The 22,364-nt window shown below is 39.9% G+C and overlaps 3 protein-coding genes across 4 annotated transcripts; 1 reads left to right on the plus strand and 2 right to left on the minus strand.

Annotated features, from left to right (window-relative positions):
- Positions 1 to 3,485: 3,485 nt before the first annotated feature.
- LOC131002346 (uncharacterized) lies at positions 3,486 to 5,234 on the minus strand. Its single transcript, XM_057928837.1, has 3 exons — positions 4,992 to 5,234; positions 3,925 to 4,436; positions 3,486 to 3,825 (listed from the first exon to the last, which is right to left on the minus strand). The coding sequence occupies exons 1-3, from the start codon at positions 5,232 to 5,234 to the stop codon at positions 3,486 to 3,488; spliced, it is 1,095 nt and encodes a 364-aa protein (XP_057784820.1).
- A 2,814-nt stretch (positions 5,235 to 8,048) lies between these two features.
- Positions 8,049 to 13,672, plus strand: LOC131002384 (uncharacterized). Of its 2 annotated transcripts, XM_057928883.1 has the most exons (10): positions 8,049 to 8,583; positions 8,666 to 8,760; positions 9,951 to 10,092; positions 10,186 to 10,482; positions 10,622 to 10,769; positions 11,414 to 12,376; positions 12,463 to 12,701; positions 12,778 to 12,851; positions 13,019 to 13,118; positions 13,380 to 13,672. In XM_057928883.1, the coding sequence occupies exons 2-10, from the start codon at positions 8,705 to 8,707 to the stop codon at positions 13,425 to 13,427; spliced, it is 2,067 nt and encodes a 688-aa protein (XP_057784866.1). In that variant the 5' UTR covers positions 8,049 to 8,583; positions 8,666 to 8,704; the 3' UTR covers positions 13,428 to 13,672. The 2 variants fall into 2 exon arrangements, with proteins under 2 accessions (XP_057784866.1, XP_057784865.1); XM_057928882.1 differs by having other exon boundaries at positions 8,140 to 8,583; positions 13,019 to 13,672.
- LOC131002385 (E3 ubiquitin-protein ligase COP1-like) lies at positions 13,646 to 21,220 on the minus strand. The gene is made up of 13 exons (XM_057928884.1): positions 20,827 to 21,220; positions 19,192 to 19,269; positions 18,571 to 18,726; positions 17,646 to 18,011; positions 17,135 to 17,292; positions 16,974 to 17,039; positions 16,508 to 16,586; positions 15,728 to 15,883; positions 15,531 to 15,629; positions 15,051 to 15,155; positions 14,493 to 14,672; positions 14,191 to 14,307; positions 13,646 to 14,110 (listed from the first exon to the last, which is right to left on the minus strand). Exons 1-13 carry the CDS (start codon positions 21,076 to 21,078, stop codon positions 13,940 to 13,942), a joined length of 1,983 nt encoding a protein of 660 aa, XP_057784867.1. The 5' UTR covers positions 21,079 to 21,220; the 3' UTR covers positions 13,646 to 13,939.
- Between the last annotated feature and the right edge of the window lie 1,144 nt (positions 21,221 to 22,364).

Below are 22,364 nucleotides of genomic sequence, written 5' to 3' on the forward strand. Positions count from 1 at the left end.
GGATTGTCCTTTGGGGATGATCCTTTTGACCCCGAGGCTGAGCACGATCTGGGGCAGGCTCAGACATTTAGACAATTTTGTCGCTCTAAGCCGGTGTCAGTGCGGGACCTGGCGGATATATATTTCGACACCGTCAATCCAGTGGTTGACCCCGACGGCGGGTTGTACCTCCGTGTGGCCCACTTATTGGTGCTACACGCATTTGTATTAGGAGTGGACGTGCGACGACCCGTGCAGTCCTGGACTTGGAAGCTGGTGGATGATTTGCCGGCCTTTTCTAGATTTCCTTGGGGATCGTGCGCGTATAGGAGCTTGAACTACAGGTTGAAGCACAGCACAATCAAAAAGGATTGTAAAAAGTATCACTTCTACGGTCCTTCTTGGGCCCTATTCATTTGGGGTCTTGAGAAAATTCCCGAATTGGGCCCAGCCATAGCCATATGCAATGAGGGGGTTTACCCTAGATTTCGGAGGTGGACGTTCGTGAAGACCAAGTTGGATGGGTTACAGAGTTTTTTTGAGTCTCCGGTAATAATTTAGTTGTTTATTTGTTAATATTATTTTATTTTATGAATATTAATGTTTGACTACATTTTTTTTGTTTCTAGGAGAACGGGATATGGGAGATGATCCCCGATGAGTACGAGGCCAAGACATCTTACTAGCTATCGGTGGCAGGCGTCAATGCTGGGATAGGGGTTCGAGTACCAGAGCCGGGAGTCTTTGGTCATAGGCAGCCTCGGGCGCGCTACACTGGTGGGGACCACAACGAGGATGCTCCTGAGCATCAACCTCGGCGTCGCAGTATGAGACAGGATACTGGCAAGCGCCCGAGGGGACAACTAGTGGACACCTCATCGAGCAGCAGCCATCACGATCAGAGCATTGGGGGCGATCACCCCGTTGATTCTGGTCGAAGGTCTCACAGTCACAGAGCCCCGAGGCCTAGGCACGAGGATGCTCCTGCACCATCACAGTGGAGCGAGGAGGATTGGCAGCGCATGCAGCACATGATGCGCAAGAGTGAGGAACGGGTAGCGAGGACCGTGGAGGACAGCCTGTTCAGGAAGATTGAGAATTGGTTCGAGGACAAGTTGGATGCTATGCGTTGCCGATGCTCGCATAGCACTGATGTTCACGTGCCCAGACCTGCTCCACGATCTCACTCTGACAGGAGATGCGAGCCCCAGCCCGAGCCCGACTCCGATCCGGCGCAGCCTACATCCTCAGAGGCCCCATCGCATCACCGATCCCCTACACATGAGTCTCCTGCACGAGAGGTGGGACAGACTACTGGTGATGCCATGCACACCCCGCAGTGGCAGCATGATCCGTTTGGTGGCCCGACTAGTTTTGGGCATGTGCAGACTCCGCACATGGGTACGAGGCAAATGCCCACATTCGAGGCGTCCAGTTCTTATGGTGGGCCACGCTACTCGTGGGCTGAGCCGGGCACGAGTTCAGCATACCCTTTTGAGCCGGCCCGTTCTTCGGCTCCGATCCTGACTCAAGATGAGATGCACGAGTATTGGAAGCAGTTTAGTGGGGTATGTTGTCGTTGCATTAAATTTACAAGTCATTTAATTTAAATTATGTCAACATTGTTTAACTTGCGTTGTTTTAAGTGAATTATAGGGAGTTTCTGAGGCAGTAGCTGCTGTTCCCCTCAATATTTGTGCACCAGAGGTTCCACGCAGAAGCCGCCGAGAACGGAACCCGTCGGCTGCACTTCGATCACCGTACGTGCACAGCGCCGTGCCGAGATCCGTCGACTCACAGTATGTTGACGGGTTTGAGCGTATGATGAAAGCTGGCAACCGTGGCAACTACCGGATGATGTCGGTGGCAGAGAGCGAACACCCTCTCCCGTTTAGCTTTTGGACCACTATGCAAAACACGATGACGATGAGATCGAGGTTGATAAGGGGTGATGACTTGATAGACGGTGTTGATGCGAGGACCACTATCGTATTGGATACAGAATTATTCGTAAGCATTTAATTAAATATTATTATTGGATACAGAATTATAATCAAATATGCTTTTAATATAATGTTTAATTGCTGCAGAAATATTTCGATGATGAATTCACGGAGTTGATGTCAGCGTGGCGGGATATGTTTCCCTCGAAGGCAGAAGGGCGGTTTAGATTTTCCGACGGAGTTTTTGCTTCGTGGCAACCGCATTCCAAGAAGATGTATATGGTGCATGGGCAGGGGGTATCTTCGACTCATGGCTCTTGGATGCATGCCACAACGGTACACATATATATCTACAGTATAAATATGTTGGAGTAGTTCATTTTTTATTTCCTCTTCACCAATTGCATTTGCGTGTGCAGCTCATTTTGCCTATACATGTGTGTGGACGTTACATTACATGCCGAGTGGATTTGCTGAGTGGAGTTTGCGACATCTTCGATTCGCAGTTGTTCAAGACCCTGCCGCAGAAGCGCTTCGATGTGATCGCCGCCCTATATCCGCTGCAGTGCCTGTTGGGTAAGATGCTTGAAGTGTCCCAGTGGTTCGAAAGGACCACGATTGTCGCCAACCCGTTGGAAAACCTCCAATGGCGAAGGTTGAAAATCCAATATGCCGACGAGAATGAGCATTTTCAGCAGCGAGATCAATGCAGCTCCGGTGTTTTTGCGTGCATGTATGTGGAGCGTCTGATATCAGACTCGCCGAGCCTTGCGTGGGGCAATGGGCACGCCGCCGACTATAGGCGCAAGATAGGCAGTAGCATCTACGAGTTTTGCATCCCCGCATCGAAATAGCTTATGTATTTGTACATTTAAATGATAATTATGCAAATGACGTTTTGATTAGAGGTTGCAGTATCTTTTTGAGTATGTTTCTATGATTTTCCACTTGCATCCTAGATAAAATTATGAAATAAGATGATTTATGCAACTAGCCGCCAGTAAATAATTATCCGCAATCAGTAGCCGCTTGAAAAAATTTCAGCGGCTAATCACGGCGGGTAATTAATTTCTGGCGGCTACTTGGGCTAAACGTCTTATTTGATAGTTTAATGCATACAAAAGCATACTTTGGGTGTTTTATGCTATTAACTAAACTTTTATATAAAACATTGTTCACTTCTCCAAAGTCTCATTCATAATTTCAACTCATAATTGTTAAGACATGTCCATGTTGGTCATTACTAAAGGCGTGTGTTTTCTGCTTCAAATATTTCAAATCAGGCAGCACAATAGCTTCTAAAACATCAAAAAACCGCTAATTATCAAAGTATCCGCCAGTAAATACATATCCGCGGCCAGTAGCCGCTGATGTTTTTTGTTGGGCGGCTACTAGTGCTAAACCATTAATTACTGGCGGATAGTGAGCATTCCATGGTGTTTGCTAGTTCATCGATATTATGCAAATGACACCCAGTATCCAATACTCCCAACTTCAGAACATCAATTAGTGGAATGAAAAAACATCAATATCCATCGAAATTTAATATAAAAGGAAATTAAACTACTGCTCCCAGCCCGTACCCTTGCATGCTCTACGTGTGTGGCCAGGCGAGCCACATAGACCACAGGTTTTGGGTGCTCGTTTTCCCAGACTACTTGATGCATCCGCTGTAGTAGTCCTTTGAGTCGGCCTTTCACCAGCTGAAGGAATTATAGATTCTCTTGGTCGACCAGCTTGTCGCCGAGAAAGGTCTGGCAAAACAATATCAGTTGCAACTTCAAACGGAATTTCCCAGTGCTCTAAGGGAGGGAAGTGATTTACTGGACCGGAGTATGTTTGAACCAGTGAACTCCGCAGGTAGTAAGCTTCCACGTAATCTTCCACTGGCTCTTTCGCCTCACTGCGAAAAGAAAGATTATATTTAGTAGGCATCTAATAACTACAATTTTATAATAAAATAGATTTAGCATACGTAATGGCTGCGATCGCATGAGAACACGGCATGTTGTCCAGGTCGAATTCATTGCATTCACAGCTCTTCGCTTGAAGGTCAACCATGAAGCGACGATCACCAGCACGAACCCTGTATTTTCTCTCGGAGGTCCTCTTCGCAGTGTAGCGACGACTCTTTGAGATCTCCGCACTTATCTTCTGGTTTGCCTCTGGAGTAAGAAGGTCATCGTTCTCTTCCGCAGACGCAAGTCTGTCATTGAACCACTGCTCCAGAACCATCCTGATTGCCTCCAGCATGGAGCATATAGGAAGGCGTCTGGCCCACAACAAACGGGCATTCAAAGCCTCGGCAGCATTAGATGTAAGAAAACTATAACGGGTCACCGGACTTTGTGATCGTGCCCACTTCTCAGGGCCTACGCGCATCAACTTCCCGTACGCCGCCGGCTTCAATTGAGCCATAGCCGACATTGCACGTGAAAATTCTGAGTCCGTGTAGGCGTATGCAGCCTGGCGGAAAAGCTCAACAACAGCTTGCCCGTAGCCCTTAATTTTGTTCTGCAAGTGGTAGTAGCAAAGACCGTGAGTAGCATTTGGTAACTCGCTCTTCACAGCATTAGCAATGGAGACATGCGCATCAGAGACAACTAGTAAGTTGTCGGGCTGACCAAAAGTTTGTCTCACATTTGAGAGGAACCACTTCCATGACTCATCATTCTCGATCGGCCCGACACCAAATGCCAACGGAAAAACTTGCTCGTTTGCGTCTTTTGTCACGGCGACGAACAAAATGCCATTGTTCTTCCCCTTCAAGTGTGTGCCGTCGACCACAATCACTGGCCGAAGCGAAAAGAAGAAAGGTGTGATGGAAGCCGCAAGAGCAAGAAACAGATGTTTGAACCGGTTGTTTTCGTCTACTTCCAAATCCATCACGGTGCCTGGATTCGCTTGACTTAGGGCATACAAATATTTGGGCAGAAGAAGGAACGAATCATCAATTCGACCGTATATCTTCTCTAAGCTGAGATTTCTTGCACGCAGCGCGACATCATATTTGATTCTGACGCCAAATTCACGTAACAACTCCGACATAATAGATTTCGGCTTAATGACCTCTCCGTCATCGCGTATTCTTTTTTCCACATAAGCTGCAACCACATTCGAATGTGCCTTTATTCGTTTCAAAATGCCCAACTCCCCTTCGCAAGAGTGCTCTTTAAACTTATGCACTCCCCACATCCCTCCGCCGTGACAAGATGCACGCACATCGAACTTGCACTTATCAGAGTGCTTGCACTTGTAATAGAGGCGTCCCTGATCTGAGCGTACAACTTTTGCCTCAGCCCCTTGCTTCATATTCCAGAAGCCAACAGCAAGGACCAATTCTTCTTTACTGTTGTAAAAAGAGTTTTTCCCCAAAACAGCAACTCTGGACAGCTCACTCTCGCGAGCAACGAGCGAAGTCGTGGCGTCCACTGGAATCAACGGAACTATCCAATTAGATAGATCACCGGTCGAGTCCGTCGGATTTCCGTGATGGGTTCTACTTTGTCGGATCCAACCTGCTCGCTCGGTCGCCGTGAACTCTATCAGATCATCGTCTAATAAATCCTCAGAGGCGGCAGAATCTGTGCCCGACTCGTTCGTTGGATCGTATTCTTCGTCTTCTTCATCAGAATCGTCATCAGGTTCTTCGGCTTCGTCTTCAGGCTGTACGGCTTCATCCGTCCGCACCTGGTTGAATCTCCCGCACATTTCATTCAGATTCCATGCGGATTCGTCCAACGGTTGCCCATCCCATGAAAAGTACTGTGTTGGAGGCGCGCTCTCGCGAGTATGATACGACGTCTCATACTGACTAGATTGTGCTTCATCATCTCCGTATCCCGAAGCCTGGCCAAAATCAAAAGTAGGGATGTACGCTTCTTCGACCGGGTCGTTGTTGTGCTCAACGTACACCATGGGATATTCTGCAGTTTCCAACAAGCCTTGCACATCATCGTCGTCACTTATTACGCATTTCGTCTCCCTTCCAAATCGATTGGTCGCCAAATAATACAATTGATAGTTCGGGCTCAACGAATGCGTTGTCAGCACATTGTTGATGCTGTATATCAGGCTCGCAACTGTTTCATTTAAGAGGGGAAGGACCTCCGTAGTCCCGCCAACATAGTGTATACCATCGACGACTCCGTTGTATCTCACATATATGTATCTCACGAATTCCATCTATAAAACCACATAAAGTATAGTATTAAAATACGCTTAAAAAGTTTAAAACATCACAATAAGCTCGAAAAATGAAGTATCCGCCAGAATATCGTTATCCGTCACCAGTAGCCGCTGACCTTGTGGGGTCGGCGACTATTGTCGGCGGATAATGAAATTCTGGCGGATACTTTATTTTTTTTGTTCAAAATATTCAATTATATTATAAACAGGTTTAATATTTCCCTAACATGCTTTTAAAGTTCATATAATAAAGAAATTCATTAAAATAACGTAAAACATGCTCTCAACGTTAAAAACAACATACGATTAAACATGCAAACTATAATTTATACAAACAATACAGGAGAATCACCTTTTCGGGCTGAAATTCAACACAAATTGCCTGCTCTCGCACAAAACCACTCAAATCTTTAGGGTATGCCTGAATTTCTGAAATTCAAGGTGAGTATTTCAATTTGTGTTTTGGTCATTCACAAATGCAGCCTTATAAGGACTAAACTTGATTCCTTACAAAAAGTTCACGTGAAGTGTAGTGTTCATTCAATACGGCTTCAATCTATTATTGCATGTCACCTCACACATGCATAAAATTAGCATTAATGCCCCACTACAACCAAAATTTTTGCAGAGTCACCTTCTCAGTATGTACTTTTAATATTTTACTAAAAAATTAACAAAAAAAAAAACAACAAATACAAAAGAGGAATGCGTATGTTATATTTAAACATTCATAACAAGCTGAAAAATTAAAACTTATACATATTTTGAGACAAAATAATATTTTCTGCCTCAAAGACCCAGTATCCGCCAGAAAATCGTACAAAGGACCCAGTAGCCGCCCTACCTTTTTTGTTAGCGGCTACTGATAAAGAAAATAATTTTATGGCGGATACTGTAGTTTTTGGCTATAGAATATTATTTCATTGCCGAATATATGAATTTCCAAATAATTGGTATATAATTTCTTATTATTTTATGTGCAAGTCTATTATTTTATATGCAATCAAATCATGCATAAAGTGAGTGTTATTACCCCCACTATAATCCAAATTTTGGCAGATTCACTATCTCTCATATTTCCCATCCATGTGTACTTCTTGTACTGTAAATATTTCACTATCTCTCATATTTCCCCTTGTAAAATTAAATAAAAATCTAAAAATATCGGTGCATATGTAACAATAAAAAATCACGAAGGATAAAAATTCACAATCATGTTAATTATGAACAAATTGTTTTTTTTGAAGCGAATAACACAAGTATCCGCCAGTAATTAGTAGCCGCTGAATAGTAGCCGCCGGTCACAAACTTCAGCGGCTACTGCGGCCGGCTACGAATTACTGGCGGATACGTGGTTTACTGGTTTCAAAAAAAAAAAAAATTGCTAAGAATTGACATATTCGTGAATTTTTTGGCCTTCGTATTAATGTTTGTAACACACAAACGTCCCCTAATTTATTCAAAATTTGCAAATCTATTTAATCTTATAATGCATGAAAGTGACGTGAGTTCACATTTTCTCACATTTTGTACCAATTTTAACTGTTTTCTTACACAACTCTTACACAATTTCTATCATCATCAACTTTTACACAAAAAACCAAGCAACCCATCACCATCAAACTTGCTTTTCGGTCTTTGACTTTGAAAGTGGGTAGTTTTGCAAGACATTTTATCAATGTGGGTAGATTCCCCTATTAACACTTAATAATATCCATTAATCTGTGAAAGGTAACCATAGGAAAATTATGTGACCATAACCGTTACAGTCAATCAAACAAGCCCTTAGTAATAAGTTAGGCATGTTTTCCGAAAATTTATCTCTCAAAATAAAATATACTCCTATTTTGTATTTATTGCTAATTGCTAATAACGTAATAATAGCACGTGAAAAATATAATTGATTAGATCATTATTGGTACCTAGAGAAATCATATCCTAAAATTCCACGCTGGCGATCTGCTGGTGGCGGGAAGCCTCAGACCTGAAATACCGAAAATACCCTTCTCCCCTTTCACAGCTCTCTCTCTCATCGCACGACACTTTCTCTCTCTCACTCGGGACACGCAGTCAACGTGTCCAACACCTCTATCCCCTCAGCAAAAACCTTTATTCCAAAATCCCAAAATCAAATTCGAATTATCTATGCAGCAATAAATCCAAGCAATCTTCTCTCCTCTTTCGCATTAATTGCGTGTTTTGCCTCACTAATTCTCGGCATTTTCTGAGTCTTTTTATTGATGCGCGTGTCGCCATTTCTTGTTCTTATCCATTGATAATTGCGTCACCAAAGCCCCGATCTCGGCCTTCGGCGGCCTCCCGCTCGCGTTCGATTCTTTGTTTTTCTGTTTAATGAAGTTCTGCAGCGCCGCCGCCTGCCGTTTCGATTGTGCTCGACAGCAGTTGTTATGGAATTCGCTTGATCAACTCCCACTCGCATTGTCTTCTCCCTCGGGTTCCATCACTTTGATTTGTAATGATCTACTCTTTTTTTTCTTGATTTTTTCTTTCTCCAGCTTGTTGGGGTGAGAATTTTGTGAATTTTGATGGAACAGTTGTGGCTAGTGTGTTCTTGAGAAAGAAGGGAGATTCAGATGGCGAATGGAGACAATGGCCGCTGCGTGTTTCCGTTGACAGGCTTACAAATTGGGTATTTTTATTTTATTTTATTTTATTTTATTTTTTGGTTTTTGCTGATGGGATCAGATGCTTGTATGTTTTTAGAAGTTTGTGTTAGAAAATCTTGAATTCAGAAAAATATAAGTGTGTGATCTTGGGTGTAAGACTATTTTGATGTTTTTTTATCTGTTTCTTGCCGCCTTTGCATTTGTTAGATGGTGTTTGTTTTGGGAGTTCAACCAATTCTTCTATATTAGCTGATTGCATGTTTGCTGAATTTTTTTATTCTTATTTTTTGGCAAAATGTTTGCTGAATTTTGATTGAATTGAATTCTCTCTCTAATGATGTGTTTACTTTTCATAATTGATAAGATGTATTTTTATCCTCATTACTAGGATTTCTCCAGTCCTGCCATTTCAGTTGGATATGAATCAAGCAAAATTAGCTCAAATGATAGAAATTATCAAGGGCTTTGAGATATCCCAAAGTTACAATCCATCTTAGTAATCAATGGATTAGCTACTGATTTTATCTATCTAGGCTAATCCATCTTAGTAATCAATAGATTTTTTTATTTTATTTTTTAATTTTGCTGATGGGATCAGATGCTATTTTTTGTTTTAGAAAATCTTGAATTCAGAAAAATACAAGTGTGTGATCTTGGCTGTAAGGTTATTTTGATGTTTTTTATCTGTTTCTTGCCGCCTTTGCATTTGTTGGATGGTGTTTGTTTTGGGCTCAGTTTTGGGAGTTCAATTCAACCAACTCTTCTATATTAGCTGATTGCATGATTGCTGATTTTTTTTTTTTTTTGGCAAAATGTTTGCTGAATTTTGATTGAATTGAATTCTCTCTCTAAGGAGGCTTTTATTTTTCATAATTGATAAGATACATGATTGAGTATTTTTATCCTCATTACTAGGATTTCTCCAATCCTACCATTTCAGTGGGATATGAATCAAGCAAAATTAGCTCAAATGACAGAAATTATCAAGGGCGTTGAGATATCCCAAAGTTCCAATCCATCTTAGTAAACAATGGATTAACTTATACTGATTTTATCTATCTAGGTTAACCCTCTAAAGTAAAAGATCCCTAAAAGTAATTCAATCAGTAGGATCCTGCAAGTAGTGGTGGGAATGGGATTTGATGATAGAAATGAAAGTAGATCAAATTTCTAGAAGTTGCAGAAATTGATTTATTCTGGTAATTTTGTGTAGGGATTTGCAGTCCTATCTTTCACATCTCAGCCTATTTATGGCCTCTGACAGTGGGAAGTTCTATATCTTGGTGGACAACCGGCCTTGGTTGAAGGTTCTCGTGTCTCGGCCTACGCATTTGTGGCAGTTGATGGTCACTAAGGTTGCTGAAGCATCTCTGCCCCAATGCTGATTTATGTAACTTTGATTTTGGCCATTCATTTGAGTGACTCAACTCATTCTGGTGATTGTGCAGTCCAGGTTGTCCCCCTTCGCGAACACGAAGAGGCAGAAGGATAGGAAGTTGATGAGAGAACTTTCAGATTTAGATACTTCTCCCTCATCAAACACAAGTAAATTGAGAAACTTCAAACAGTGGATCTCGTTGATTGATGCAGTGACCTTATCCCGGAAGAGGGCTTTGTTACCTGTAAAAAAGCTTAGGAATTCTCTGATTGCCAACAGCAAGTTACACAGAACATTGTATGGCTTCATTATCTTTGAGGTTGCGTGGAGGGATGTACGTGGTATTAACTATTTGAACGAGCTTCAGGTAGCTAGTCTCGGATTTTTAGTCTTAAGTGCTGCACTTTTACATCTATGCAGTGACTCTGAGTATCCCTTTCTTAGTGCTGCACTTTTACATCTATTCAGTGACTCTGAGTATCCCTTTGTTTGTGTTTCATGGTAAGACTGATACATCGCTTGCAATGGAGTCTAAAGTCATGAGAAGGTGGGAATTCGATAGTGTGGCCCAAGCAGCAAACTCAATTTCTTCATGGTTCCCTGGGACCCTCAACGAACGGATCCTTTTGAAAGAGCATTTGGATGCTACAATAGGTATTCTCATGTTTACCTATTGTCATCTCATTTCCACTTGAAACATTTAGACTTGTTCATTCTTGAGCAGTGATGATGTACATGTATCCTAGTGGCATTTCCTTTTACATGCTTATTGAAGATCTTATGTAACGATGAAAGGCATGAAGCAGTGAGATGACAAGAGTATAATCAAGAATTTAGAACAAAACTCTGGAATATGCAGTTTAATTTCATATGTGAATTTCTTCATTGGTTCTATTGGATAGATTTTAACGCCACTGTGGAATTATTGACTGCCATACTTTAACTCAATTATTATTGATCTTTAAAATGGAGTGTGTTGAAGGAGCAAAAAATGATAGGATGCGACTTTGAGCAATACTACAAGTTTAGGGATGTGCCCTTTTTTGATATATCTATATCATATAAACTATAGTGGGAGCAGAAGCCCATGGATAATTTCAGCCTTTGAATATTGTTCATGGAAAATCCAAGTATTTGTCTGGTTGAACCCATTTCATAGACCTGGCATTGGTTCATGGAGTTTCCTCGAAGACGTGCTCTTCTAAAAAAACTTAAGTTAGATTTTCTGTCTGTTATGTGATTTTTCTGTTATTTACAGTGTATTTTCCAAATTATTCCTAAGATTGACCTTGTCGCAGGAGAAGTTTTTCATGACGCACAAGAAAGTTTCCCAAGGAGTGACAAGAAGGCTGATATTAATGATATTGCAAGTGATGGCACAAGTGTTGAAGCTGAATCTCCATGCTCTTCGAGTAGCAGCTTTAACGTGTATTCAGTAACGATGCAAAACTTAACACATAGACTGCACACACCTCCTCCTGATGGTTTTCCTTACAAAAGGCGGAAACTTATGAGTCCTATACACTTTGATCTTGGGACATCTTCTGAAGAAGCAGACGCCGAAAATGCTGAGATGTTGTCTCACACCCCAGATATGAGTGACTGTGAAGAAACACTCCAACCTTCCATATACCGTGATGTTTTGATTTTATTCCGGTTTGATGATCGTGACCTTCCTTTCAAATTAAGAGACATAATTATGTCTGATCTGCGGTTACTTACTCTACTTGAAGCCGGACTTCCATCATGGGTTATTTTCCTTCAATCCTATCCAGTATTTTGTCATCTTTATCGTCCATGGATGTGTCCGTTGGCCAGGGCTTGCTACGTGCTTATATCCATCGTCACTGTCCTCATTGGGTTTTACGACTTGTATAAAAACGTACCTCTCCTTAAGGCCACAGCATCTAGGTTGTTCGGGCCCCTGTTCGACTGGATAGAATCATTGGAAATGATATCAAGAATCAAGTATTTAGGGACCATGTTATTCCTTCATAATTTTCAAAAGGCGATTAAGTGGTTTCTTTCTGCAACGAGAACTATCCGTTCATTTTTCACATTAGTTATAGAGCCAATGGCTGGACCATTTGCTGAGTTCTTGGAATTCTTACTTCCTCTTTGGACTATGTTCGGAGAAGTTGCCGAGAGTCTCTTTTCAGTCGCGTGGATGGTGGTCGGGTCTTGTTTCACAATGGTCGGAGAGCTCATAGAGATTTTATTGTTGCCGTTATGGTATATCTTGTCTCTTGTGTGGAATATTGGTGAGTTACATATTTCACTTCTGTTCTTTGGATTTCTAAGATTTTTTACTTTAATAATTCCGTATGTATATCGTGTTTGATTGCAGCAATATCCGTTTTATATCCGGTATTCTGGATCCTGTGGGAAACTCTTTATGCTCCAATCCGACTCATCCTTGGATTTTGTAGCCTCGTGGCATACTTATGTACTCTTGTCTACGAAATGGTTGGAGATTTGTTGCTATTCGCCGGCAGCCTAGTTAGTTTTACTAGGGATGTCGAATCAACAGTGAGCTCGTACGAGGTGTCAATCTGGCGCTCTCTATGGAATGACCTTTTCTCTCAGGTAGTTTTGTTGTACTGTTTGTCGCTGGAATGGCATATTTACGTTTTCTTCGCTCATCTGGCTTTTATTTTATCAGATTTTCCGTGCTGTCCGTAGTATCCTCAACGGTTTTGTGGCTTTCTTCACTACATGCAACAGACACCGGCTGAGGTTGGCTATGTTGTTATCTCAGTAAATGATAATTTGCATCTCAACCTTTATTGTGAAACTTTGATTTAAATGTAACGAAATAGTCCTATTTGGAACTTTGGCATCAGTCATCAGCATATGTTAAATTATTGATGTCGATTCTGACTGTAGTTTTCTTTAACTTGCAGCACCTATAATCATATGAAGGAGTTATACCACAGATTGTCGCGCAGACCCAGAAGGGTGGGTGCTCAAAAAACTGATCAAGATCCACATACTCATATATCCGTAAGTATATCTCCAAGCTCGACTCGCTTCATAGTCATAACGCCTTACTTACACGAGACGTGGTGGTTGAAATTATGTTCTCTTGCTTGAATTTGCACTTGAGAGTGAGTCCTTCTGCGAGGGGTTGCCAGTTATACCAGTTTTATTCACATACATAAGACTCTTCATAAACGGGTCTATTTTTAGAGTCTTATCTCAATAAATCGATTTTATTCATGTATATAGTTGTGGATTCACTCGGGAAAAATTTACTTGTTGCAGCCACGAGTTGGGAAGAGTTTCGTCAAGCCCAGGAGCGGGGTTAGATGACATTGACACGAATCGTATACGACAGTTTTCAACGGGTAATATCATCTTGTACATGTGAGAGTTTTGTCCATATAAATCTGTGAAATACGTATACTATGTTCTTTTGAATAATTTCAGCTAACGTTGTAAATATTCTCCTATCTGTTGGTGTGTTTTTCTGAATTAGCAAGTGTAGCTTAATTTTGTCTGTAATTTAATTTACATGTTTTTTCATTCAATGGAAGGAGGCTAAGAATTTGTTTTCACTATGGTAAAACTGCAACAAACAAATTCAATCTGTTTCTGTTGCGACTTTGTGATTACACGATGAATTCGCAACGATACTCATCTGCGAATCACAAGCCGGATCTTCTATTACATTATTGTGCAGCCATCTCGTATGATCATCGTGTTCGTGTATTGTACATAAACAAAATAAAATTAAGAATCTACGACGTTGCACAATGCTGCAATAGAGGATCCGACTTGAAACAATCGTGGTTCGAGCTCAATATTACCGTTTGCTTCACAGTTCAAGCAGTGAGAGCCATCACTTTGATTGTTCCTCTACTGTTGGCAGCCAATATGGTGGGACTTCCCACTTTCCAGCATACAGCGCTTATGAAGTAAGATCCTGCATCTTCCTCAATATCCTCGATGTCCGGGGATCCGAACTTATGCCACGTCACTGGTTTCGTGATAGCCTGAGTTTTATTCGTCTCGTGGTGAGATGAAAGACTTGGGGTAAAAAGAAGCTCCCTAAAGCAGTGTATCGCATACTGACCTTGTGATAGACAAAGACTTCATTTGTTTCACTGCCACAAGATAGGAAATCATCGTTCACGTTCACGGTTAGGCCGACGAAATTCTTCTCGTTGGTGTGCCCTCTAAACGTACGAACCTGAAAAGGCGAACACATATAGGGGGTTGTATTATGTAAAAATATAAATCTATTGCACTTGACAAGGGATTCGAACGAAAGATCACGAGTTCAGTGCAATTATTGTATAGATTAACGTTAACTGCAAGTGGTTAGTAGTTTTAACGTTAAATCAGTATTTTCAAGGGGCGAGTTACGACACTTACGAGTAGATTGTCCTTGACGTCCCATAGCCGGAGGGTGCTGTCTGTCGAAGCAGAAGCAAGCTCATTGCTGGAAAGAAATTTCACATACGAAACCGCCTTTTTATGGCCACTGAAAACACAGAGTGGATGGCAGGGATTTCTCAAGTCATAGTAGTGAATGTGATGATCTGCAGAGCCAACCTGCATCACATGTTGCACCTCAATAAACTCAGAAAGGTGAAAAACAGTATACTCCAATGAAAATTGTGCTAAAATGTATAAATCGATAAGGCATGCACCCTCCTCAAGTCTAATATAAGCTACTGCTTTTTGTTCTTGAAATGTATTTCTTTATCTTAATCTTTTCTCTTATTATAAAGTATAAGTGGATAGAGAAATACTTCGGCGAATCTCGTCTAATAGCATTCATTAAGCATTATATCCAGATTTCAGAGATCAAACAAGTATGGCAGCCTGGTAGAACCTAATGTGAGTCCAAATTTTCCAGTATTTCACATGTCCTACCAAATGCAACAACAAATTCAAAAGAACAGGTGAAAGTTAGCGAAGATGATGTACCGCAACATATTTGCTAGACTCGGGATTGTACTTCACACAACATATATTTGTCTTCATATCGATGTTGATGACACTACCTTCTTGCCTTGTGCACCAAATTTTTACCTGAAAGTTAGAGAAGTCGTCATGATGGAGCTTGGACACGCAGTGAGTAGAACGAAGGCACTTCATGGATGAAAGACAAACAATTGGTAAGCATGCCTGTAGCTAAGAAATGAACATCTACTGCGGTTCAAGTTTAATATGTCGGGCTTCAAAAGATTTCCTGTTTGCAGGTTAAATTTTGTTGATCTGGTTTAGGCATGACATAAAGTACAACCCAAACTATCTCAAACCACTTTAAATAAAATTCACATTCCCTTGTGTATTAGTTGACCAAGCTATCTATATTCCTCATAATTCATTCAGACTAAGATGTGAGCAAGAACAAGATGGGATCTGGGTTTGATTTCAATTCGAGTATAAAAAGGTTAAATTCACCTTGCAGTCATCACTACCAGATACAAGCATTGATGGTTCTGTTGGGGAGAAATCAACACTCCATGCTCGTTTCTCATGCTCCTCGTATTCCATGATGCTCTGAACAAATCCAAAAATTGTAGTAACCATTTTCAGTGTGAGCACACTAAAAGAAATGGGGTTAGAAAAGGAGACATTTGATGAGGGCTACATCCTACTTGTTGAGTGCCGACATCCCAGACAGTTACTATGCCCTCATAATCACTACTGGCTATGTGATTTTTCGTGAACTTATTCCAGCTCAAGCAGCTAAGCTTAGATCGTGTTGTCATCTCAATAACAGGGCAATGCACGTCTGTAGGTTCATTCACAACCTGTAACATAAATCATGTAGTCAGATGCAAGGCATGGAAAAAGAGATTTGGCTTTACAATTATAGTGGAAAAAGCAACTATGTGTATCTAAGCAATAGCCTGCTCCTAGGATATGATCACAAACGATTCTCACCACGTTGGCCTCCTGTTCTGCTGGTAATTAAACCATCCTAATTTTCTGAACTTTACAAAGAAGGACAAGCTTCATTAACACTCCCAATGTATTAGTTTAAGTAAAACTTTGACTCGGCAAACAAAATATAACCTCAGGATCCTTCAGATTATTTGTAGATGATGACTCAACACACAAAATAAAAACCCCGGAATCCTTTACATTATTTGGCGGCAAACATCTTGGTATGGACACGCATCCCACAATATCGCCTAGATTTTCGTCTAACTAATGCAACATGACGACGTCTAACTAATGCAACATGATTTTCGTCTAACTAATGCAACATGACGTAGATCTTTGACTAATGTTCCTAATATTTCATGTTCTGTTTTTCCCACTCATAGTAAGAGTTCAGTTCCTGACTTCCTTCAAAGTTAACATTTCTGCAAAGACGGCTCACAGGCTCCACTTTAACATATCACACACAGAAGTTGGGAAAGGAAGCCTACCGATGAGAAATCAAAAACTTTTATGCGCCGTGAAACTCCAGCAGTAGCAAACAGCTCATCATCACGATCAAACTCTATACTGAACAGGAATTGAATAAATTTATATGCTTAACATCGAAATACTAACAAAATATAAAGGTGGGAGTAAAAGAACGTTATAAAATGCTTCTAAGTAGTATTATGATAACATCAAACAAAATATTTCAGAAGAATCCTGTCACTAAATATTTTGGAGGAACAAGAGACAAAAACTTTTACAGTCGATCATTTCTCCTCGTAATTCCCCTTTTCTTATGTGATAGTCATTTGGGCAGAAATTCCCCCAATGTTACTCAAGCCTTCCTATCTTTTCATTTGCCACGTCAAGCTTCTATCAGTGTAGGTTGTGATTGTTTCCATTTTCAAATTTTGAAATCATGAGAATCCTGGATGAAATTACAACAAATCCTCTGGACTTCCGACTTACCTTGAAACGATATTGGGTGAGTGGAAGAGGTCCCCATGTTTAAGTTCAGCAATTACTCGTAATCGACTGTTCCAAATAAGGTTGAAAACGTTCGTGAGAATATGTGATTAGACATGTGGAGATGGAAGTAAATCTCAATGTACTGATGTATATGAACCGACCTGAACCGAGTAAACGTACTTAGAACTGACTGGAATTCCGCTAAACCAGAACTATATCCTTCTCTTCTGATGATGGATTTATCTTTCTTTCCTTGCTTCTCTAAATGGTCGACCAATTGACGCCTCTTTTGTAAGTAAAACTCCTGAAGTTCGTTAAACTGCAGGATGACATAAGTTCCAGCAAGAGTAAGAAAAAAAAATTGTTATCACATTTGGTATTACTCCAAAACACTAGATTCTCAAACTCACAGTACTAAAAGTAAACCTTATTTATTCTTGATCATCTAAAATACGTGAAAAATCGGAAAAACTAATTCACAAAAACAGAAATGCGTTCCCCATTACTTGGATTTCATGGTCGGACAAATCAAATCATCAACGAAGGACTATTTAAATATAAGGAGAAGATAAAAATTTTGCTAATCTAGTTTTTCCAAACAAATCCAGGCGTTACAATCACATGAAGTTTTTGTCCCAGATAAAAGCTTGATAAGAAAACCTCATCACTAACCTGTGCATGAACTCGCTTTTTCCGCATAACTGCCAAACCAGATTGGCTCATATGTTGTGAGGTTGGTTCATTCAGAGCAGCAGCTTCCTTGCTCTGGGTTCGAGGGATATTTACTTGAGCCCTCCCTTCATCTTTCTTGTACTGGAAGTTCATAGATGTAATTCCTCTTATGTTGTAAGAGTTGGATACAAGGCCTGGAATGTTTCTATCCATTGGCCTAGAGGAAGTGCGAGATCTAATTCCGAGAGGATCACCGGAGACCATCTTCAGTTTAACCGAACACCTTTCTTTTGCTTGGTATAGTTCTATCCTGTGTCTTTCCACAGCATTTAAGTCTTCCTTGATGTATTGCAGATCACTTTGAACCTTACAAATAAGAAGAATAAGAAGAAACATCATATCCAATTGCCCCCTTAGTGTTGCAGTAAGTTAGTAACCCGAGTAAACCATAATGGCTTTTTTTATTTATTTATTTTTTGGATATACAAGATACATATCATGTCATGAAATGAACACATATTACAAAGAAATTTTGCAGCAGAATAATCAAACTACTAGTACAAAGACTAGACCATATCCAAATAAATTGGAAAAACTACCCACACCTTCGTGGGAATAGAACTAAAGATCTCTCACTAAGGAGAGACTTTGGTGCCTCAGCTTTACCACTTGGGCTAGGCCTCATCGACGAGTAAACCATAATGATGATAGAATATAAAGCGAAATAACTATTTATGTCAGAATGGTTATTTCGCATTTATATTCTATAATTCATTATGATTTCATTATGGTATGGAGTAAACTGTAAACCATAATGAATGATAGAATATAAATGCGAAATAATTATTTCATTATCAAACATTCTGACATAATTCATAAATGATGTGATCCCTTTCTCTCCCAATTAACACTGTACTAGACAAACCTCGTTGAGTTCATTAACTTTTTGCTTCCTTAAGCAGTGTAAAAAGTCCAGCAGAATCTGCATGTTTCTCTCTGCTTCTTCTTGTTCCAATTTTCTCTTTTTCTCTGCCACCAGAGATACTAGAGAGTCTAACTCCTTCACTGACACTTGACAGCCCTGTCTACGAACAAAACTTATCAATCCTCTGTAGGAAAAGCAGATACAGAATGTAGCTTGGCATTGAGGGCCATACTCTGGTGCATGAGCTAGATACAATTACTAAAGTAGAAATATCGGAATCCGATTAATGATGGGATTATATAAATTAATGATAGGAGAATAATTATTCAAAAAGTTCTCCACCATGATATGTACTTACTAATGAAAGGTCAAACCAATTCATAATTTGAAAACCTTATAATATCAAACAATCTGATGGTTCAAGCGTTGGGAATCAGTGCAGGATCTAATTCAGGTGCATAGAATTTACCTGCAATCATTGGCTAAGTTAGAAAGGTAAAAGAGGGATTAAATAACATCCAGATATGTCAAAGAAAAAGAAGCACATTGATAAAGATTTACTAAAAACCTATTGTATAATAACATCAACAAACACTCGAGCAATACCTAAATCATAATTACCTGTTCCAACGACTGACGAAATTGTTCTACAGGAGATGCTAATTTTGATAGTTGATGGGCAGATGTCTTCTTCAATAGCTACAAATGTGGTACAGAGAAACCTTATCACAGTGAGCTGCATTGTCAATTGAACTATTTCAAGATGCAAACTAGGTGGGAAATGCATCATAAAAATACAGTAAAGTAATCAAGAAATGCTGCAAAATCAAGGAGAAGAAAAGGCAAACAACACATACAACCGCTCCTTTAAGCTGTTGAAATTTATAGAAGAAATGAAATTTAAAAGATATATATACATCTCTTGACCTTATTTAGTTACTTCCTTCGTCCACAAAAATTGTAGTTTTATTACTACTTTCATACGTCAACAAAAATTGTAGTTTTTCCTTTTTTAGAAACCACCCCTTATATTTTAAATCACATTCACACTCAATATTTACAAAATACCCAACTATTTAACACTTCAATTTGGTGGGTCCCTTTCTCCACTCAATTTTGGTGGGCCTCTTCTACACTTTATACACATCTCCCAAGTATTTATTAAAACCCATATGCCCTCCAAACCACATCGTGGACGGAGGGAGTATTACACGGAACCACATTCTTCAGATAGCCCATCTATTATTTCACTCGTCTCAACTTTCCAGGACCCGCAATTTGGGTGAGAAAATGCAAAAAATGAGTGCAGATGTCTACAAATCAAATTTGAAACTTAATTCTAACCATGAATACATATGTAACATAAGAGATATGACTAGTTACATCACGTTCACCCACAACAACAAATTATGAATACAGTCAGTTTCTTCCAAGTTGATATATCCAGCCTATCTCGTCGCTCCTATCTAATGTCATCTCCAACTATACACTCCTCCCTAACCACCACCACCTCCTCATTTTCCCCAAGAGTCACATAGGCTTACTAGATAATATAGACTCCAAAGAATTATAGAAAATCTAGTGGATTGACTCATTCTTTTCTTTTTAATCATGTTTTGTGTCTCCAATTTTCAACGTTTTCCAAAAAATGCCCGCAACTTTTGTGTTTCTATTACAAAATCCCCCAACTTTCAGCATTTTCCAAAAAATATCTTGTTTTACAAAATCCAACAACGGATTATGAGTCACCTGCCGGATTCTTAGGTGGAATAATTTTTTCCACCTCACCCAATAAAACGACGTCGTTCCACCTAAAAATCTGGCAAGGCGACTCATCAGCGGGACATTTTTCAAAAATGGTGAAATTTGAGGACACAAAACACGATTAACCATTTTCTTTTTCCTTGGTTCGCCAGTACTTCCATGATCAACTTGTGAGTTTCCTTTATCTTAGACAATAAATCTAGCTGTGTTTAATAAAGAGGGATACGAATCTAGTAAAAAGCCAATTCCTCTCCTGTTTATTTCTTTACCTAATATTCTCTTCTTCCGTGCTCATCACTAAACACTAGCAACTTCAGCTTCACACTAAAAGCATCTTGTTTTTAAAAAAATAAAGAAAAAAAAAATTAACAGAAGATTAAAAAACAGATACAAAAATGGAAATCTATCATACATTTACGAAATTAAAATCCACATCATGAAAACGCAACATAAAAAATCAGACACACACACACACACACACGGCGAGGAAACCTTGTTGAGGAGGAAATTGGGGAAGAGTTGAGAGGGGGTGAGAAACTGAGCGCAACAGGGGCAATCGCTCTTGTTCTGGAGATGAGTGACGATGCACATGTAGCAGAAGCTATGCCCGCACGACGTTAGGAAGGCGTCCTTCATAATCTGCATACAAATTGGGCACGACAATTCCTTCTCCTCCGCCCCCGGAGCTGGATCTCCGCCGTGCTCCACCGACGGCACCGTGAAACCCGTGGAGCGGTCCTCCATTCCTCGGGTGATCTGAGATCGAATGAATCGGTAGAATGAGAGAGGATTCGGAAATACGGAACGTGAATCGCATCGATTTTGAGGGCGGGGGAGTGGTGGTGGTGGGGGCCGGGGCGGAGATTTTTCAATTTTATAATCATATCCGCCGCGGAGATGAATGATTGGTGGAATTGTTCACGGAGATGTAAACAGTAAAAAATACTACTGCTACAAAAGAAGCAATTTTTATACTATCTACTAGACACGGAAAGATAAATATAACAAGCCTCATTTCTGGACGAGTGATTAAGCTGCATAATATACGTATAATATACATATCTCTTTTAAATTATGGTATTTAAAATCTTGGACCCCATATACTCCCTCCGTCCCACCATTTTAGTCCCTTATTCCATTTTGAGATGTCCCAAAAAGATAGTCCACTTTTCTAATTAATACTATATAAAAATATTATTTTTACTAAATTAACCTTATTTAATGCTTCACTTAAATATGAAAAGGATGTGTGAAAATAATAAATAAGGGTATAAAAGATAAAAATATAAAAATTAAATGCATTTTCTTAATATGTGTGAAAAGTGGGAGGGGACTAAAATGGTGGGACGGAGGGAGTATATATATATATATATATATATATATATATATATATATATATATATGGTGCGGTTATAGTGAGAACCACAATTATCGTGAGAACATAAGAACCAATAAAATTACTGCATCTGCTATACAAATTAATGTATCCGCTATTAAATTTAATGCATCCGAAAAAAATAATTTTTTTGCTCCCTTCAGGATTCGAACCCAGCACCTGCATCCATCCACCAAGATGATGCATCCACCATAGATCTTGATGATCGAATGGCTTAAAATGGTTCTTCGTTCTTATTTTATTAGTGGTTCTTATTTGAACATCTCCATATATATATATATATATATGATATTTTAATATTTCTGCTGAATTGAAAATTTATTGAAGAAAGAAAGGGAAAATAATGAAGCTCATGAAAGCACAAAATGCAGAGAGTCCAACCTCGTTAAAACTTCTTTAAGGAAAATTTAGAAGGAAAGCCGTAAAGAGGAAAAAGAGTGCTCGTCAAAAAACATCAGAAACGCGAAATAAAAGCAATGGAGAGGGAGCTGAGTTGGGGCTACTTCGAGAGTTCAGACCTGACCATCACCTCCAAGTAACCCCGGCTCCCTCAAACCACAAAAGACCCGACCACGAAAAAGAGAGAAAACAAACCAGCCACGGAGACCAAGAGCTGACAACGAACAAAACGTCG

The sequence above is a fragment of the Salvia miltiorrhiza genome, unplaced genomic scaffold, assembly GCF_028751815.1.
Source record: "Salvia miltiorrhiza cultivar Shanhuang (shh) unplaced genomic scaffold, IMPLAD_Smil_shh fragScaff_scaffold_112_2, whole genome shotgun sequence".
Classification (NCBI taxonomy): Eukaryota; Viridiplantae; Streptophyta; class Magnoliopsida; order Lamiales; family Lamiaceae; genus Salvia; species Salvia miltiorrhiza.

Bases quoted from the DNA above. Each gene is read 5' to 3' on its own strand.
- LOC131002346 (XM_057928837.1), bottom strand. From the start codon at position 5,234: ATGAAGCAAGGGGCTGAGGCAAAAGTTGTACGCTCAGATCAGGGACGC. The intron at 4,437-4,991 runs GTCATTAAGCCG...TACCACTTGCAG, and splicing joins GAATACGCGATGACGGAGAG to AACAAAATTAAGGGCTACGG. The intron at 3,826-3,924 runs GTGTTCTCATGC...TTCTTTTCGCAG, and splicing joins TTCGACCTGGACAACATGCC to TGAGGCGAAAGAGCCAGTGG.
- LOC131002384 (XM_057928882.1), top strand. From the start codon at position 8,705: ATGGCGAATGGAGACAATGGCCGCTGCGTGTTTCCGTTGACAGGCTTA. The intron at 10,770-11,413 runs GTATTCTCATGT...ACCTTGTCGCAG, and splicing joins GCATTTGGATGCTACAATAG to GAGAAGTTTTTCATGACGCA. The intron at 12,852-13,018 runs GTTGGCTATGTT...TTTAACTTGCAG, and splicing joins TGCAACAGACACCGGCTGAG to CACCTATAATCATATGAAGG.
- LOC131002385 (XM_057928884.1), bottom strand. From the start codon at position 21,078: ATGGAGGACCGCTCCACGGGTTTCACGGTGCCGTCGGTGGAGCACGGC. The intron at 14,308-14,492 runs GTAAGTGTCGTA...TCGCCTTTTCAG, and splicing joins ACGTCAAGGACAATCTACTC to GTTCGTACGTTTAGAGGGCA. The intron at 14,111-14,190 runs GTCAGTATGCGA...AATAAAACTCAG, and splicing joins AAGTCTTTGTCTATCACAAG to GCTATCACGAAACCAGTGAC.